This window comes from Podarcis cretensis, assembly GCF_951804945.1.
Source record: "Podarcis cretensis genome assembly, chromosome: 6".
NCBI classification, from domain to species: domain Eukaryota; kingdom Metazoa; phylum Chordata; class Lepidosauria; order Squamata; family Lacertidae; genus Podarcis; species Podarcis cretensis.
In genome coordinates this window covers 5,436,613-5,455,134 of record NC_137175.1, presented here as the reverse complement: position 1 = coordinate 5,455,134, position 18,522 = coordinate 5,436,613, and the positions used below count along the sequence as shown (strand labels likewise).

The following is an 18,522-nucleotide window of genomic DNA, read 5'->3' as shown; positions in this document are numbered from 1 at the left end:
CAGGAGTGCTCTGATGGTGTTTCCTGCTTGGCAGGGGGTTGGACTCGATGGCCCTTGTGGTCTCTTCCAACTCTATGATTCTATGATTCTATGATTCTGCTGGCACGATGACTTAAATGGATATAGGAATGGACTCCCTTCAAAGCTGGTGGACTGTCCTTCATTAGAGATTTTTAAACAGCATTCAGACAGGGATTCTTCAGCTGAGATTTTTTGCATTGCAGCGAGTTGGACTAGACAAGTCCCTTTAAACTCTACCACTCTATGATTCTAACCCTATAAGCCTGTGATCGCTATAGGAAAAGGGTGATGGTTTTACTCTAGCCTCCCCAGAAGGAGACCTTTTTGGAAAGTGGATTCAAAGTTTTTAAAAATATGAAACCTTCAGGGAATATTCTCATACCAGCTGGTTCAACATGGAACCCCTGTGCTTGGTAGAGAATTCTGGGGCACTCAGTTTTCTTGCCCTGGTTTCTTACGCCTCACAGTGGCCTGAGTCTCTTGGACAGTGAACTTCAGAATACACCAAGCCCTCCTATGAGGCTGGGGGTGAAGCAGAGGAATTCAGATTGGTTCACATGTCAATGCGAACCTCCCTAATCTTGCACTTCCTGAAACGGCAAGCACAACCAAATGCATCTATCCTGTGAAAGTCACACTTCTCTTCAAATTTTGCGATGCATTCCTACAAAAAAAAAAAAAAAGAAAGAAAAAAAAGCCTGCATAAAGATATTTGGGGGAAAGGGTGAAGACTGCTTTGCGAAAGTGTGTGTGTCAGCAAAATGCCATGCGAAAATGGGCAGATTAGGATATAGTGGATGTCATTATCATGCACTATATTATTATGTGCTCTCATATTAGGATAAAGTGCGAATTAGGATAAATTAGAATAAATGAGCACTAAAGAGTTGATGAATTTTAGTGAGGGATTCACTGATGAGGAAATGTGTTTTCCTGCAGGCATCTGGTCGGCCACTGATCCAGCAGATGCTTTTCTTTCTTTCTTTCTTTCTTTCTTTCTTTCTTTCTTTCTTTCTTTCTTTCATATGCTCTTAAACTGAATTTAATATCTGAAACTGACAGATCTGCCCAAAGGGTGATCTCAATGGCCTTATGAGGAACGGTTGAGGGGTGTTTAGCCTGGAAAAGAGGAGCCTGAGGGGAAAAGATGATAGCCATCATCAAATATCTCAAGGGCTGTCACAGGGAAGAGGAAGCAAGCTTGTTTTCTCCTGCTCTGGCCCCAAACCAATGGATTCAAAAAAGGAGATTAAACACCAGGAAGAACTTTCTGGCAGTAAGAGCTGTTTGACTCTCCTTCACTGGAGGCAGTGGCGTAGCGTGGGTTGTCAGCACCCGGGGCAAGGCAAGTAATTTGCGCCCCCTAACCCATGGATTTGCGCCCCCTAACCCGTGGATTTGCGCCCCCTAACCCTAACCCCCAGATGTTGCGCCCGGTGCAGCCGGCACCCCCTGCACCCCCCACGCTATGCCACTGACTGGAGGTTTTAAGCAGAGGCTGGATAGCTATCTGTCCTCAATGCGTTAGTTGAGATTCCTGAATCGCAGGGCATTGGACTACAGGTAGATGGTGGTTGAGGTCCTTTCCAATTCTACAGTTCTATGACTCTATAATTATCTGTCTTGTCTCCCCTGCACCAAACTCCAGATGAAGCTGCCATCTATGCATGTGCTCTAACCCGCTCATGTGCAATGGCTATCTCAAACGGACACACCTCAGCTTCACCACGGCTTTGGCTTTTAATCAGATGGAAGTTCATTGGACGGAAAGTGCGTCAAGCAGAGACATTTCTCAGGAAACTACAGGGTACAGGTGGATTAATGGCTAATTTCATGAACACTTGGCTTCAAACACCAGCACTGCCTCTGCTCAACATCTGAAGAAATTTCATAGAATCATAGAATCCTAGAGTTGGAAGAGACCACAAGGGCCATCGAGTCCAACCCCCTGCCAAGCAGGAAACACCATCAGAGCACTCCTGACATATGGTTGTCAAGCCTCTGCTTAAAGACCTCCAAAGAAGGAGACTCCACCACACTCCTTGGCAGCAAATTCCACTGTCAAACAGCTCTTACTGTCAGGAAGTTCTTCCTAATGTTTAGAAGAACTTACCTGATTTGCTCCCCCAGAAGCCTTCTCAGATTCGTGCAGCCTAAAGAAAAATGGACAAAGAAAGTCAAACAAATCACCAGAGAGTAAAAGGCAAGCCTAACACAGTTGTTTCTTCAATAATAAAATAAAATAAAATAAAATAAAATAAAATAAAATAAAATAAAATAAAATAAATAAAATAAAATAAAATAAAATAAAATAAAATAAAATAAAATAAAATAAAATAAAATAAAATAAAATAAAATAAAATAAAATAAAATGCGCCACTTCCTGCTTCTTAAGTCCTCTACTGAGGCCTCTTGGACCTGCAAGGGGAATGTGCGCTGCTGAAAATTCTCCTGCAATTTCCTTCCCAATGGGAATTCTTTCCCCACCTCTCAGTTTGCTCAGCAGAGGAGAGAAAGCTTGATGCAAGTTTGCAAAAAGGCCAGAGGAAGGTTTTGCTAAATGGAGCTGGTAGACACAACCAGCCAGCCACCCAAATTCTAACCATTACACTAGTTTGTTAGTTTCCTGTTCAAAGCAGAAGCCCAGACTTACCTCACAGATGTGGGCTCTTTATCTAGAGAAAAGAAGAAGAAGAAAAATCCCACGTAAGATAGAACATATATTTTTACCTGGGTTCCAAGCAATGCCTGTTCCACTATAGATGCAGACCCTGCCAATTGTGTGTTTGTGTGTATTCATGGGCTTCTCCCAATCATTTCACAACAGCGACAACAAAGCAACCTTCCCCTGCCTGAGTTAAGACTCCCTGTTCTGCTGTGTCTCATAACTGAGAAGGTAATTTTGTGCTTTTTTTATGCAGTTCTTCTCAATTTCGTAGCTCATGAGCAGATAATCAAGTTTGCCCCATTTTATATTTCGGCCTACAACGTCCCAGTTCTTATTTTGGACCTGGCTTTGTTGTTGTTGTTGTTGTTATTATTATATTATTATTGATTTTTACATATCATTCCCAAAGGTCATGTAACACATTTTCTTATCTTACACAATGTTTTGGAGTTCCATCAACCACATCTGAAGATTTTTCAATCTTGATCCCTTAATCTACATTTCATTCATTTCCTTATTACTTTTAATAATCCTTAACTAATAATTCTCTTCACGATCTTCCTTGCTATATTTCGCATAGTCCTCCTTACAAAACTTCTTGCAGTCCTACTAGCGTAATCTGTTTGTTACAATTGCTTTTCAAATAGTTCAAATATCTACTCCAGTCCTCTGAGAACCTCTGTGGGCCTGGCTTTGTTCCTGCAGCTCTCAGAGGAGGTGGGAGGGAACAACCAAGTCGATTCAGGAAGCTTAAAGTCTCTCCATGCTGGTCGTGGAGGTGGAAACCAGTCTCTGAGCACCACAACATAGTGATGGAGAGGGAAGGAGGCTGAGGAGGTGGTAGGCTGGGTTGGACCACTACTCCTGGGGTGTGTGTGTGTGTGTGTGTGTGCAAATATTGCTGGTGCTTTAGAACCTATCTGCACTATTGGAGACCGTGATATTGGGCATAACTCTTTCACACACTTGTTTGCTAAATTAAAATCTCTCCCACCTTCCACCATAAAAGGAATTATTGCCCAGCAGGAGAAAACAGAGACAGGCACAAGTAGTGATACCTTTCCCTTGCTGAGAAGGGCTCAGAAGACCATCTGATGAAGCTGTGTTGGAAGATCCAGGAGAGATAAAAGGAGATGCTTCATCACATCAGACATGGATGGCACTTAGTCAAACTATGAAACTGACTCTGCCAAGATGATCACCACCAACCTGGGTGGCTTTAAAAGAGGATCGTGCTAATTCATGGAGGGCAAGGCACAGTGGTTATCAACTTTGCCCAGTGTCAGAGACAGTGTGACTCTGAAGACCACTGGGTGGGAATCACAGGTGGGGAGAGAACACCCAGGGTTCCTGCTTGTGGGTCTATGGTTGGCCGCTGTGAGAACCAGATGGCGGACTAGGTTGTCCTTTTGGCCAAACTAGCTGCCAGAACATAAGAATGGCCTGCTGGATCAGGCCAATGGATCCTAGTTCAGGATCCTGTTCTCATAGTGGGAAACTGTGACCCAGCCACAATAGCCCTCTCCCCTCCTGGCTCATAGCCCAGAGCCCTCTCCTCTACAGGTTCTTGGTTCTTCTTACGTTGACCATTCCTTTGTCCCAACAGCCCCCAAATATTTTCTGACTCTCAGTCCCTTTCAACCACCAGCTTCCTCAGTACATCTGTATCAAACAAAGCCAGGTGATCATAACATGATCTTCAGCAGATGCCAGGGTGCCAGTTAACCCAACCATGATGTAGCCTGCTCCCTTACCTCCCACAGCATCAGGAATAGCACCTTCACAAGTCTCTCCCTCTTCTTTGCCACCAGTTAAAGACTCAATAATTAGAAATGCCAGATTCTCACTTTCTCCCAAAACTTTCCTTGCTGACACTTTCAAAAGAAAAGCCCGTATCTATTTGTACGGGCGACATACGACCCAGCAAATTCTTATCAGATTATGCATCGAGTCAGAGAGACCCCAAAGTCTAGTTTGAATGAACTTGAGCCGACTGCCAATGGGATCACAAGAGGCCAAGGATGGCAAGTGCCATGGCGTTCTGGAAGCACTTAAATTGTGCGAACTTACATTGTATGGATTTAATCTGATCCAACCTCCAGGGGCTCCTCCCCACACCTGCTGCTATGGGTCCCACAGCCATGGCATTGGGGGTAGGGACCCCATGCAGAGCCACCAGTTCATCCAGTTTGTGTGCCTCTATGTACCCCTGTGGGTGATCTGAACTGGACCCAATTGACCCAATGGCATTGCAGGGGGGTTGGACTCCAATTCTATGACACACATGCAACAAATATCCTTTTTACCCTTGTTATGCCTTGCATGGATGAAGTAGATGATAGTCACCACCAATACCACCAGGAGGGCACAAACCACGGCGCTGATGATGTAGATTTTCTTCTCATCTGCAAAGAGATTGCATTGATTTAGTTGGCAACTGGCGTCCTGCTTCCCCATCTCCGTAGCTCAGTGGTTTAAAGCATCTGCTTTGCATGCAGAAGGTACTGGGTTCAATCCCCGCCAGCATCTCCAGGCAGGGCTGTGAGAGACTCATGCTAGAAACCCAGGAGAACCACTGCCAGTCAGTGTGGACAATACTAGGCTAGAAGGACCAATCCCTTTATCGGGGGAATTACAAACTGCATAATAACAACTTTAGGTTTTTTTTTTTTTGTTGGCACCTGTCTGTCTTGAGAGACAATGGAGTTTGCCTCTGGGACTGAAGTCAGACCTTGTTCTTAGCAGCACCAAAGTGACCTCTCTGGGGCGTAAGCCTGGGCAGTGTGTATAGAGTGTTGGGATCTCCGTTCGACCGAGCTGATAAAGCTCATCCTCCTCTGGAATCGCCTCCGATGATAATTAACGACCTGAGCCTCTGATAAGGCTCCAGGCACATCCCCCATTCAGCAGAGTTTCCAGTACAGGGAAGAGACGAGAGGTTTGGGCTACATGGCTAAAGGGTTTTATTTTCTTACTACGCAGACAGCATAGTCTCTCTATGAAAGCAGAGAGCAACTGAACAAAGGAACAGGAAAACCAGTACGTCACATCCATCTCCCGTGAGACTTCTAACAGTATGGAAGGTCTCTGGAATGTAAACAGAGTCCTGTGACTCCAAGCAGCTGCACAGTGGCAAAACAGAAAGTAACATAGCGGTCCTGGGCTGCCCAGGTGACAAGACCCCCCCCCTCAGCCTCACTGGCGGGGTCCAAAGGAAGCAGAGCAAGACACTCGGCACCAGCTTGGCTGCTGGAAGGAGGTGTACAAGGCGCCAACCAACCCATCTTAGGGACTCCACTCCAGATTTGCGTAGGCCTGATCTTTTATTCCCCTTCCTTCCTTCCTTCCTTCCTTCCTTCCTTCCTTCCTTCCTTCCCTCCCCTTCCTCTTTTTATTACCTGCTCTGGGACCCCACAGCTAATTCTTTCCTGGTCTCCTCCCTGGCCCAAATAGGACTAATTTCACCAGCCAGCCCTGGTGATCATCTAATGCCTATTGGGTGGATATCCCCCCTAAATTGATTTTTGAATTCTGAATTTATTGTTATTCACATTTTATACTGTATTTTAAGTTGATTTTTGTTGCATCAATTAAGTGTTTTAAATTTGTTGTTAGCTGCCCTGAGCCCGGTTTTCTGAACCAGGAAGGGCAGGGTATAAATAAAAATTTATTATATTATTTATTAATATAAAGCACTTAGCAACAACGCCCAGAGAAAATAAGCAAATATTGAAAACAAGCGCACGTAACTGAATTATGAGTCTGGAAAGCCTTGCTGATAGAAAAGGAAATGTTTTTTAGCAGGCATCTGGTGGGGTTTAGCAAGGGTTCCTCCCTGGGGGACAGGAGAGGAAGTCTGCATAGCAGTCTATGAAGCAACCTTAGACGGAGTCATTTCACTGGTCCCTCCACATCTGGACACTCTACATCAAGAGTCCTCCAAACCTTTTGGGTTTAGGGCCATGGACGTTTGCAATGGGCACCAAAAACACACACATTTCTCCCACAAAAAAATGCTGGCGATGCTCAGGTTCCCCCTCCAAAATAGGCAGAACACCTACCCTACAAACAAACAAACAAACAGGCAGCACCAAAACCCCACACAACCCCCCTGAAAGCTAACCACAATCTCACTTTTTAAACCCTTGCTCTATCCCAGGTGTGGGGAACCTTTGGCCCCCTAGATGTTTCTGAACTACAACTCCCATCATCCCTGGCCATTGGTGATGCTTGCTGGGGCTGATGGAAGCTGTAGTTCAGCAGCAGGTGGAGGGCTAAAATGTTCCTCACATCTGGTCTACATTCACTGGCAGTGACTGTCCAGGAAACCCATGACTCTACCAGGAAATGTTGGAGATTGAAACTTGGACCTATTGCATGCAGAGTCTATATGCTCTTCCTGTGAGCTAGAGCTGCTGCCCGTAAGGGTGTGAAGAGGTCTGAAGGCAAGAAGGTCTACACACAGAGAGACAGACAAAAATGAGAAATTTAAGTCAACATGGATCAAGGGGCGGAGGACAGGTGAACACCTACCTGGCTCCATACTGATGCTTTCACTTCCTTCAGTCAGCACCCTGATGTTCAGCACTGATGTCTCAGTTGCTACAGGCTGAGAGTTTTGCGTAACCAGGCAAGTAAATGCAGACTGGTTCCTTTCTTCCGTGGCATTCAGCTTCAGGGAGCTCCTGAGGGTGAATGTCCCATCCCCGTTCTGGGCCATGGGCTCAGCCGTTCCTGTTTCACTCAGGCTGCTGTTCAGAGTCAAGGCCAAGGTTGTGTCTTCTGGGTAAAACCCTTCCGCGCTGCAGCTGAAGGTCACCGATTCGTTCAGCGGGACGGGGTTGGCTGGGTTGGCTTCCAGCTTCACTCTGGGTGGAACTGTGTGGACAAAGGCAAAGAAATCAAAATGAGGACCTCAATACCCCTGAAGGGAAGTGGTTGCCAGACTCCAGTACGGGCTAGAATTGCATTCCTGGTAGAGGTGGATATCATCTCCTAATACCAGAACTTGGGGACAACCAGTGAAGCAGAATATTGGAAGATTCAGGACACATAAAAGGAAGTCCTTCTCCACACAGCTCGTAAACTATGGAATTCATATCTGCAAGAGGAACTGATGGTCACCCACCTAGATGGCTTTGAAAGGGAATTAGACCAATTCATGGAGCATAAGACCACTAATGGTGACAAATCACAATGGCTTTGTTCTCTCATCCCTCTTGGAGGAAGTAGGTCTCTGAATAACCAGCCGCTGGGAATCTCAAGTGCGGGGAGGGCTGTTGTCCTCATGCCAAGCTTGTGGGCTTCCCACTGGGATACTGGGTTGGCCCCTAAGGGAAGAGAATTCTGGATGAGGTGGGTCTTTGGTCTGATCCAGAAGCCAGGCTCCCCTTATGGCCTGTGTGGTTTTGATTTGCAGTATAAGGGGGAAGGGACAGATATTCCTCAAAAGCAACTCCCTAACCCCAGCAGCTCAAAATTTTTCCTTTGATCCTACTGGGTTTTATCCAATGTTAGAGTAGACCCATTGAAATTAATGGACATGGGAAAACTTTGGTCCCTTTTATCCATGGGTCTACTCCAAGTATAGGGCTCCTCTCAGATTTCATTATCAATTGTTCTTGGTTGGACACTGGTGGGCATGTGGACTGCGGAGACTGGACAAGCATCAAACACACATCTGATCTCCTTCAAAACTGGTGTGTAGCTGTGTCTTGGCTTCCATCTTAGTAGCAGGAAATGCTTCCCCCCTTTAAATTAATGTACCTAAGGGCCGAAGTTAATGCTACTTATGTACCAGTGGCATTTTTTTTCATGGAGCAATTGAGAGCAAAGAAGCAGTATGGTGGAGGCAGAAGGGGCACCTGCTCCTTCCCATTTGTCCCCCTGCAATGGAGCTTCTCCAGCAAAGGGAACAGCAGGTGCCTGTGTCTAATGTATAGCTTGGCTCAAAGTTGCCACCTCTCCTTTAGAGAAAAGGCTCATCTCTGCATGCTGAAGTCATGGAGAAATCCCTTTGGCAAGAAAGTCCACCGGGGGTCTCCAAGTCTCCTGGCCAATCAACTCCAAGCCCTTGGTAAGCCAGGAGAACCCATTCATACGTACTAAAACCCTCCAAGTTACACCTGGATATACTATTCTCAACTCTACCAAGGAAAGCAAATCAAGCCACAGATGAGAAGCTTCATGCTGCCCCTTTTTCAAATCTTGCTCAGAGTCTTGGGGTACCCCTGCCCGTACGGGCCAGTCTTGACAGACTCTGGGGTTGTGCGCCCATCTCACTTAAGAGGCCAGGGGCCAGCGCTGTCCGGAGACACTTCCGGGTCACGTGGCCAGCGTGACATCGCTGCTCTGGCGAGCCAGAGCCGCACACGGAAACGCCGTTTACCTTCCCGCTGGTAAGCGGTCCCTATTTATCTACTTGCACCCGGAGGTGCTTTCGAACTGCTAGGTTGGCAGGCGCTGGGACTGAGCAGCGGGAGCGCACCCCGCCGCAGGGATTCGAACCGCCGACCTTTCGATCGGCAAGTCCTAGGCGCTGAGGCTTTAACCCGCTCAGAGTCTTAGTAGACTCTTAAACACCCTTGTTGGATCAGCCTTTGGAAGCATGGTAATGCATAGTGGAGATTAATTTATTCGTTCAACTGATCTCCTGCCCTTTCTCCCCAAAGAACCCCAGAGCGTTAAACCCCTCTCCCAATTTCTTCTCCCTGGCATCCCAGATCTGCAGCCCCTTCCCCATCCTTGCACTTGGTAGCAATGAAGCAGGGGAAGCATTGCTGATCTGCCTTCTGAACACTGCTCACTGCAGCTGGTTCTGGAGAAGGAGAAACGCATGGCGCAGGGGAGAGGTGCTGCGTGGCAGCAGGAGTACTGGATTGGCTCCACCTGCATGAGCACCATGAGACCTGCCTTGTTCTTTTATATATATATTTTGAAATAATTTTTATTCTATTTTACCAGTCTAAAAATTACAACCATACATATCCACTGTCAGGGAACTGCCATCAGAGCTGGAGGCGGAGGGAAGGCTCCAGAGGGATGCCGGAGAGGGTCCCAGTAGGGAGAGAGGCAGCCCATCTGCTGGGGAAGGAAATCAGCGTAACACCAGTGGAGAAGGGGGGCAGAGAGGGGATTTGGAGAGGAGGCTCCAAGACTCTTCGCCAGAAACCAGCGGGAAGAGCACGGGTCCTCCGCGGCCCACTCCCTCCCTGCGCAGAAGACTTCCGCGCAGGGAGAGTAGGAGGAGACTTGGCGTCAAAGAACTTCTTTGCTGGAAGAGATTCAAAAAATGCCCACTGATGGATTCTGCCAGCGACTGAGACAGCCACGAAGTGAAGGGCTGTCCAGACAGAAAGGGTTCAACCAGACAACCAAGCCAAGAGTGGCGGCAGCTTACGCATAAGCAACCCCTAGAACCATTACATCCACATTTGTAGATTCCTCCGAATCTCTGGACTTCCCACCTTCCCCTCCATAGGTCCTATTGTTAACCTTTTCAACTGCATATTCTTCAAGAATCCATGGTTTACTCTATTTTTCGCCCCATAAGACGCGCCTGACTATAAGACACACCTAGTTTTTTAGAGGAGAAAATGGGGAAAGCCTCGTTTTTTGAGGATCAGCTCACAGTTGTGCAGCTTCTTTTGCAAAGGGGAAAAGCCCTCTTTTTTGAGGATCAGCTCAAAGTTGTTGAGCTTACTTTGCAAAGGGAAAAAATCCTGTTTTTATGGGGTTCAACTCATAGTTCTGCAGCTTCTTTAGGAAAGGAAAGGGAGCCATTTCTACAGTTTCCAGACAGATAATCTAATCAGCCAGTCACATGTCGCTGGGGAAACAAACAGCCTCCGTCTGCAGAACATTCAACAATGGAGGCCTGGGCAAGGATCCGGGGCTGGAAAGGGAGCCAGCGATCAACCACACATTTGCTCCATAAAACGCACAGACACCTCCCCTTACTTTTTAGGAGGAAAAAAGTGCGTCTTATGGAGCGAAAAATACGTTATATTACTCCATTATCTCCATAGTACTTGCTACATTGCAAGTGTTATTGCAATTCTGCTAATGTTTTCATCTGCTTACAAGATAAATTATAATTTTTTCCCATTCTTTGTTGGAGTTTTGGTCTTCTTGGTTCCTGACCTTTCTGGCCAGTTTTGCCATTTTGGCATAATCCAGCAGTTTAGTTTAACATTCTTCTCTAGTAGGGACCTTGCTTTCATTCCATCTCTGGGTTAGCAACATCCGTGTGGCTGTCGTCGTGATGCCTTGTTCTTTTATAATGGCAATAGCGCCCACCATTCTGGCAACGGTGCCGGAACAGAGTTCCAGTGATTTCTGGCTGGGGGAAAAGCTCTGCTTGTTCCCTACCCCCTCCCTCTCATGAACCAGCAGTGAAGCTCGCTGCTCAGAAGGCAGGTGAGAAACACCATGATACCTCAGCCACCCCATCAAATGCAATGATCCGCCAGACCCCCAACAGTCTCTGTACCTCGTAGGATATCTGCAAGTTTGAAAAACTCCCGCAGGGGACTCTGCAAGGTCTCATGTTCAATCTGGCATATGAGCTGGGACTTCACATCGTCTCTTGTGAGTGGCACCTGTGCGGTGCTCAGCACTTGGTAGGAGATGCTTTCTCCTTCTGGCAGAACGGTGGGCTCTGGGGACACGATCCTGGTGTTGTCCTTCAGCCAAGTGACTTTGATGGCTCGGGGGGAGAATCCATCCGACGTGCAGGTGAAAGTCGCCGAGGTCCCAGATAACACTCTGCTCGCGGGACCCTCGATAGATGGCTGGGATGGCGTGGCTGCGGGAGGAAGCATCGACACATCACCTGGTGACCCTTGCAGGATAGGACCCATCACCAATCCCAAGGGAAATCCTTTCCTGGGCCAGTGGGCACATTTGGAATTTTAAGAGAGTGCCATGGGTGCCAGTCGCAAGGCGGCTGCCTTGGGGTTTGTGTGTGGCAGAACACAACGCCTGCCACATCTAGAGAGAAGAACACAAAATGGTGTGGACATCCCTCTTCCACCAATGGTAAAAAGGCCCCTTCATCAGCCACCACTGTGCTTGATCCCAGTGAGAAGCTCTTTCCACCTCTCTCTCTTCCCTCAACTGCCCAAATGATTAATCAACCAGCTAGGAAATCAGACCAGGCTGGGACAGAGTCAGGCCCACCTATTCCCTTGGTCCATATCCCTGGCAACCAATGCACTGTGGCTCTTTGTAAAGGGGTGTATTGAATGGAGGAGAGGCCAAGGCAGTGCAAACAGGAACCAAGCAGGAAGAGCCAAAGGTCTTATTGTGGCCTTTTGAGAGAATACCTATCGTGACCTTTCATGGCGCCATAGGAGGCGTTGGTTGATTCACTGCCTCAATGCAGTGGCGGACGAACCCTCTCCGGCACCCAGGGTGGGACGCCGAGGGGCAGAGCAAACTGCCCAGTGACGCACCCGCAGCGACTATACAGGCTGCCGCCCACGCACGGCATCCGTACGGGCTGCTGCTCACGCGTGCTCACTCTGTATGAGCTGTGGGCCCGTATGGTCACCATGCGAGAGGCAGCCCGTACGGATGCCCATATGGACGGCATGGAAGAGCGGCAGCCCGTATGGTCGCCGTGAGAGAGGCAGCCTGTATGGATGGCAGGTGAGAGCGTAGCCCATACAGATGCCCCGTGAGCGGCGCCCATATGGACTGTGCGCACCCTTGACCGTTCTACAGCTGGGGTGAGGCAGGGGCCATCTTGTTACCCCCTCCCAGAGTGGCACCCGGGGAGGACGGCCCCTCCGCCCCCCACTTCGTACGCCCCTGCCTCGATGTCTCCTGTGCCACAAACTCTCCGCTCCAGATGAAATAAGTAGATAAAGTAAATTCCATTTCTGCAGCCCAATCCAAGGGCTGAAGAATGAGTCCTGGATAGCTAGGAAATTCCCAGGTGTTTAACTGAGTTGTCCCATTCCCTGGCAGATCAAATATTCCCATCCCCCACACAAGAGGCTCTCCACGTAGCTGACTTGCCAAAGGGGTTAAGTACACATTACAGATAGAGGGACGCGGGTGGCGCTGTGGGTTAAACCACAGAGCCTAGGACTTGCCGATCAGAAGGTCCGCGGTTCGAATCCCCGCGACGGGGTGAGCTCCCATTGCTCGGTCCCTGCTCCTGCTAAGCTAGAAGTTCGAAAGCACGTCCAAGTGCAAGTAGATAAATAGGTACTGCTCTGGCGGGAAGGTAAATGGTGTTTCCGTGCGCTGCTCTGGTTGGCCAGAAGTGGCTTAGTCATGGTGGGCACAGCACCGGAAGCTGTACGCCAGCTCCCTCGGCCAGTAAAGCGAGATGAGCGCCTCGACCCCATTGTCAGCCACGACTGGACCTAATGGTCAGGGGTCCTTTTACCTTTAACTTACACATTACAGATAACTGCTTATAATGACATCTAGGTTTTCAAAATATGAAAAGCAGCTGTAGGAGGAGGGAGAAAGGAGATTTTGAGCAGGATATTGCCCAGCACTGAAAGAGTTATGCATCCTTTCTCCTTCTACTGCTCCACTACTCAAACATGCAACCTACAAGGCTATTTTTTGTTTTTTTAAAAAGGTCTGAGCCTCATTAGATGCCCTTGTATTTCTATGTATGTGGAGCTTCTGGGGTGAGGGGGGCAGATTATCCTCCTTGGAAACGAAGAGAAATTGAGGGATACTTACCAATCACGGAAACCTCAGTGCCCACTCCCGATTTAAATTCTGTTTCTTGGGATCCTGCCCTGTATTTGACACAGTAATAGGTCCCGGCATCCTCAGGTCGGATGGTGCTGATCCGGATGCTGAAGTCTGTTTCTGATCCAGGAACAACCCTGGTCACGCGGGAAGGATATTGTCCTCTTTCACTGTAAATGGGCTGCTTTCTGTCTGACCCCTTGTGCCATTTCACGCCTCCTGGTGGACCAGTTCCACTTACTGTACACGTCAGAGTGAGGGTCTCTCCTGCGGACACAGACAAGGGTCCTGGAGGCTGCAAAACTTCCAAATCTTGCCCTTTGGCACCTGCAGCAAAAAATAAATTGTTATAGGTTTCCTCTAAAGAGTAATCACCCTTCTTGTGGCAAATGAATGACTCAGGACTTCAGTGCCTTAAGGATACCTCTTCTCATACAAACCGACCCAGACCCTGCGCTTGTCATCCAAGGCCCTTCTCTGTGTCCCTCCCTCTCCAAGAGGTTCGGAGGGTGGCAATACGAGAATGGGCCTTTCCTGTGGTGGCTCCCCGTCTGTGGAAGGCTCTCCCCAGAGAGGCTCGCCTGGTGCCATCATTGCATATCATAGATTCACAGATTCATAGATTTGGAAGGGACCCTGAGAATCATTCAGTCCAATCTCCTGCATTGCAGGAATATGCAGCAGTCCCTTATGGGGATCAAACCTGCAACCTTGGTATTCTCATCACCACACTCTGTGTTTAGGTGCCAGATGAAAACATCCCTCTTTACTGGTCTTTGGCCATTAAACAATCCATGGCCCTTTAAAAGTGGAGGACTGTCATTATGATTTTTTTCAGTGATTGTTTTATTGGTTGTTGTTGTTGTTATGCTATGCAAATTAAATTGTTAACACTGTACACCATCCCGCAATATACAAAATACTACTACAAAATCCCACGAACTCCCTAGACACAATCAAAAAACAATGGGAGGATGCCATAGGCTATAAGATTAACCCCACTCAATGGAACAAAATGTGGTCTAAACCCCCCTTTAAATCCATATCAACGAAAAGAAAAGAACTCACTCTGAAACTCACCTACAGGTGGTACCCAACACCAAGAAAACTAGCGCTAATACACCCAGGAACCTCACCAAAATGCTGGAGAGGGTGCACCTCCACAGGCACATACCTCCAAATGTGGTGGGAATGCCCCAAAATCCAACTATTCTGGACAGCAACCATACGAGAAATAAGTAAAATAACCAAGCAAGCATTAGAAACCACCCCAGAATTGGCCTTCCTAAACATCTTCCAAGACAATAATGCCCACTTACACCACAAAGAAATCATAACCCAGCTACTTTCAGCAGCCAGAAGCATCATAGCCAGACACTGGAGAGACCTGTCAGGAGTAAGCATGCACCAATGGTAGCAAATAGCATGGGAAACAGCCTTAGTAGAAAAATTAACCAATAAACTGAAACTGACATGGGGACAAATAGAAGAAGACGCCTTCACCCTGGTATGGCTCCCCTTTATCATATACACAGCCCAACAAGACAACGGCAAAAATCCACCAACAGCATACAAATCAATATGGCTAACGTGATCCAAAATACCCACCCACCCCCCTCACACACAAAAACAAAGACCACCACAGCCAACCACAAATGAACAACCACACTCCAGGCAAACCCCAACCTCTTTCACCACCAAAGGAACACAAGCGAACATTAAAGAACCTGCACAAGCAACACTACATATATTAAGTAATATAGAAACATCGCCACCCGACCCGACCCCCACCCATCTCTCCCCCCCTCCACCTCTTTCCCCCTTTTCTTCCTAATGTCTCAACAAATGAAACTGATTTGTAAAAATGTTACATGGGGGGGGGGGGGAATACGAGAGAGAGAGAGACATTGCACACACTTTTGTAAATCCAGAAAATATTTAATAAAAAAGAAAGAAAGAAATTGTACACCATCCTGGGATTTTCTGACAAGAGTGGTATATAGATTGAATAAATACTAAATAATAATAATAATAATAATAATAATAATAATGCAGTGCTGCTTCCCTTTCTCTCTCAAGGCACCTTTCCATAAAAGCACATCTCAAGAGCCAGTTGCCCATTTATTGTGTGTTCAATTCCATAGCATGTAGGAAGATAGAGACCTGGGCCTGCCTGCCCATGAGGTGAGGGGAAGCAGTGGCATCAGGGAAACAGGCCCCAGTCAGCAAGGAGGGGCTGCTCCACTGCACAAGCTGATTGGGGAGCAGGGGGACATTTCCAGTTTTGCCTGGAGTGGCAAAACATTATGGGCCGGCCCTGATAGAGACCATGCAGGTCCTCCACCCATCAGTGGAGACAGGCGGTGATTGTGGAGCACAAGACTGACAAGTATAAGAACAGGTCAACACCACTGATGTGGTTGGATGGCTGGCTGTGTTCTAGCCCCATTGTTGGAGGGGAGATGCGTCTGAATACCAGTTGCTGGAAATTATTATTGGGGGAGAGTGCAGCTGCCCTCTGGTCCGGCTTGCAGGCTTCCCATATCAGCGTGCGGTTGGCCGGAGCGAGAATCGGGTGTTGAAATAGATGTCCCCCCCTATGGTCTAATCTAAGGTAAAGGTAAAGGGACCCCTGACCATTAGGTCCAATTGTGGCCGACTCTGGGGTTGCGGTGCTCATCTCGCTTTATTGGCCGAGGGAGCTGGCGTACAGCTTCTGGGTCATGTGGCCAGCATGACTAAGCCACTTCTGGCAAACCAGAGCAGTGCACAGAAACGCCGTTTACCTCCCCGCCCGAGTGGTACCTATTTATCTACTTGCACTTTGATGTGCTTTCAAACTTCTAGGTTGGCAGGGGCAGGGACCGAGCAACGGGAGCTCACCCCGTCGCGGGGATTTGAACCGCCGACCTTCTGATCAGCAAGCCCTAGGCTCTGTGGTTTAACCCACAGCGCCACCCGCGTCCCTTACAGTCTAACCTAGCAGGATTCTTGTGTTGTTATGTTATGTTCTAACACGGATATTGGTGAATGAAGTTTGCAGAGCGAGCACACAGCTTCGAAGCTGGCTGTATACTAAATTCTTGCTGTTGAGCACTCTTTAGCCCTAACACAATCTCACTGAGACTTTAAGTATGAAATAGAAGAAATACATTGTGGTTATTAATTAAACCTGTGAATCACACTTTTTTTTTTGCCATGGCAACTCAAAAGTGACTTGCAACACATGCTTAGAGGGTAAAGCATTCCTAGTTGTAGCTAAGTTAGAGATGCAAAGAGCCGCTTTTGCTCTTTCATCTCTGCAGGAGAGAGACAGATTCCCAAGGTGGGACTGAGAAGAAGGGAGGAACAGGTAAGGAAGTCAGCAACCCTTAGAGGTATCAATCTGACATCAGAAGGAAGGTCAGCCCAAGTTAGAACAGAAATACAGCCTAGGAAATTTGGAGTCTGTTCTCTCTACTTTCTCCCCATGCATACCACACCTGATACAAACTGAGTTGCATGCCAAGACTTCCAACAGATGAACAGGAGTTGCATTTTACTGAGTCAGACTTTTGTGGCCATCCACTTCACAATAGCTGATTTCTGATTAGTAGTGCCTCATGCAGGTATTTTTTCCCCATCTCCTGCTGTACAACTTGATCCTAATTCAAAGTGTAGGGGCCCTTTGCTGGCACCACACATGGTCTCCTACTGAGCAAATGTACCTCTCTTTCCCCAGAAAGATGGGCTTGTGCGGAAATTGAGCCCAGGACCTCTCACAGCCAAAGTGAGACTCATATCTATGGCACCAATAATGTGCAATCAGAGCACCAGCAGGTGTGTTCTGGAGTGAAGGTTCTGGGCCATCTTCAGTGTTGACCCCACATTGACTGCATGTTAAGTATAATTATTTAGGTAAAGGTAAAGGGACCCCTGACCATTAGGTCCAGTCATGGCCAACTCTGGGGTTGCAGCGCTCATCTTGCTTTACTGGCCGAGGGAGCCAGCGTACAGCTTCCGGGTCATGTGGCCAGCATGACTAAGCCGCTTCTGGCGAACCAGAGCAGCGCACGGAAACGCCGTTTACCTTCCCGCCGGAGCAGTACCTATTTATCTACTTGCACTCTGACGTCCTTCCAAACTGCTAGGTTGGCAGGAGCAAGGACTGAGCAACAGAAGCTCACCCCGTTGTGGGGATTCGAACTGCCTACCTTCTGATCGGCAAGTCCTAGGCTCTGTGGTTTAACCCACAGCGCCAAATACCTAAATGTTTATTGCTGGAAAAGGTCCATCTCTGGGGAAATTGCACTGCAGTATTCTAATGGACTCTGAGCTTTAACTAAGTTAATGATTAACTGTTGTTCTCTGCTAGTTAACATTTGGGTGTTTAACCTTAGGTCAGGCCACAAAGGCATTTGGTTGCAAATCTCCATTTTGAAGAGAGTTGCCTTTGAATCTTTGTTCTCAGACTGTGGAAGTGAGGATGAAGCTCTCCAGGCAAACAGGCAGGATGCAGGTTGTGGGTAGACACAGACCTCCGCTTATAGGTCTGTTTCGAGTATTTCATATTTTCTAAGCCTGTGCTCGACAGCACAAGATGCCTTATGGAATTATCTGGATGTATGTTTTTGTTTTGAAGAAAGTTATGCAAGTAAACTTTTAATTAAACTTATGGGCCTTGCCAATGCTTTATTTCCAAAAAGGAGTCTGTTTTCATGCATCCAATCGCTTTAAACTGTGCAATATTAAGATCTGCTATATTGCAGTACAGTGGTACCTTCGCTTACAAACTTAATCCATTCCGGAAGTCCGTTCTTAAACCAAAACATTCTTAAACCAAGGTGTGCTTTCCCATAGCAGCGGGGGACCCAATTTACAAATGGAACACACTCAACAGGAAGCAGAAGATGTTCTGCTTCCAAGGCAAAGTTCACAAACCAAAACACCTACTTCCGGGTTTGCAGCGTTCTTCATCCAAGTTGTTCGTAAACTAAGCTGTTCTTAAACCAAGGTACCACTGTACTGTAATATGTTGTGAGTAAAGCACACAAATGGCTGAGGCCAGGTCAAGTTAAACCGCCCTTCATTTGAAAATCGCAGGGCGGTTTACAATACAACACAAAATACCTGTA

At 47.5% G+C, this 18,522-nt stretch overlaps 1 protein-coding gene across 7 annotated transcripts in view; it reads right to left on the bottom strand.

The window, feature by feature from the left end:
- The window catches only part of LOC307217725 (tyrosine-protein phosphatase non-receptor type substrate 1-like), a 125,475-nt gene that overhangs the window by 8,350 nt on the left and 98,603 nt on the right, over window positions 1-18,522 (bottom strand). For 6 of the 7 annotated variants that reach the window (XM_079979504.1, XM_079979506.1, XM_079979501.1 and 3 more), the window contains exons 3-9: window positions 13,397-13,735; window positions 11,181-11,495; window positions 7,223-7,567; window positions 4,996-5,094; window positions 3,748-3,789; window positions 2,675-2,696; window positions 2,135-2,174 (exon numbers count right to left, since the gene is read on the bottom strand). In XM_079979504.1, the coding sequence (XP_079835630.1) occupies window positions 2,135-2,174; window positions 2,675-2,696; window positions 3,748-3,789; window positions 4,996-5,094; window positions 7,223-7,567; window positions 11,181-11,495; window positions 13,397-13,735 (1,202 nt within the window). The remainder of the gene's footprint in view (window positions 1-2,134; window positions 2,175-2,674; window positions 2,697-3,747; window positions 3,790-4,995; window positions 5,095-7,222; window positions 7,568-11,180; window positions 11,496-13,396; window positions 13,736-18,522) is intronic. The other variant, XM_079979507.1, reaches the window with a different exon arrangement.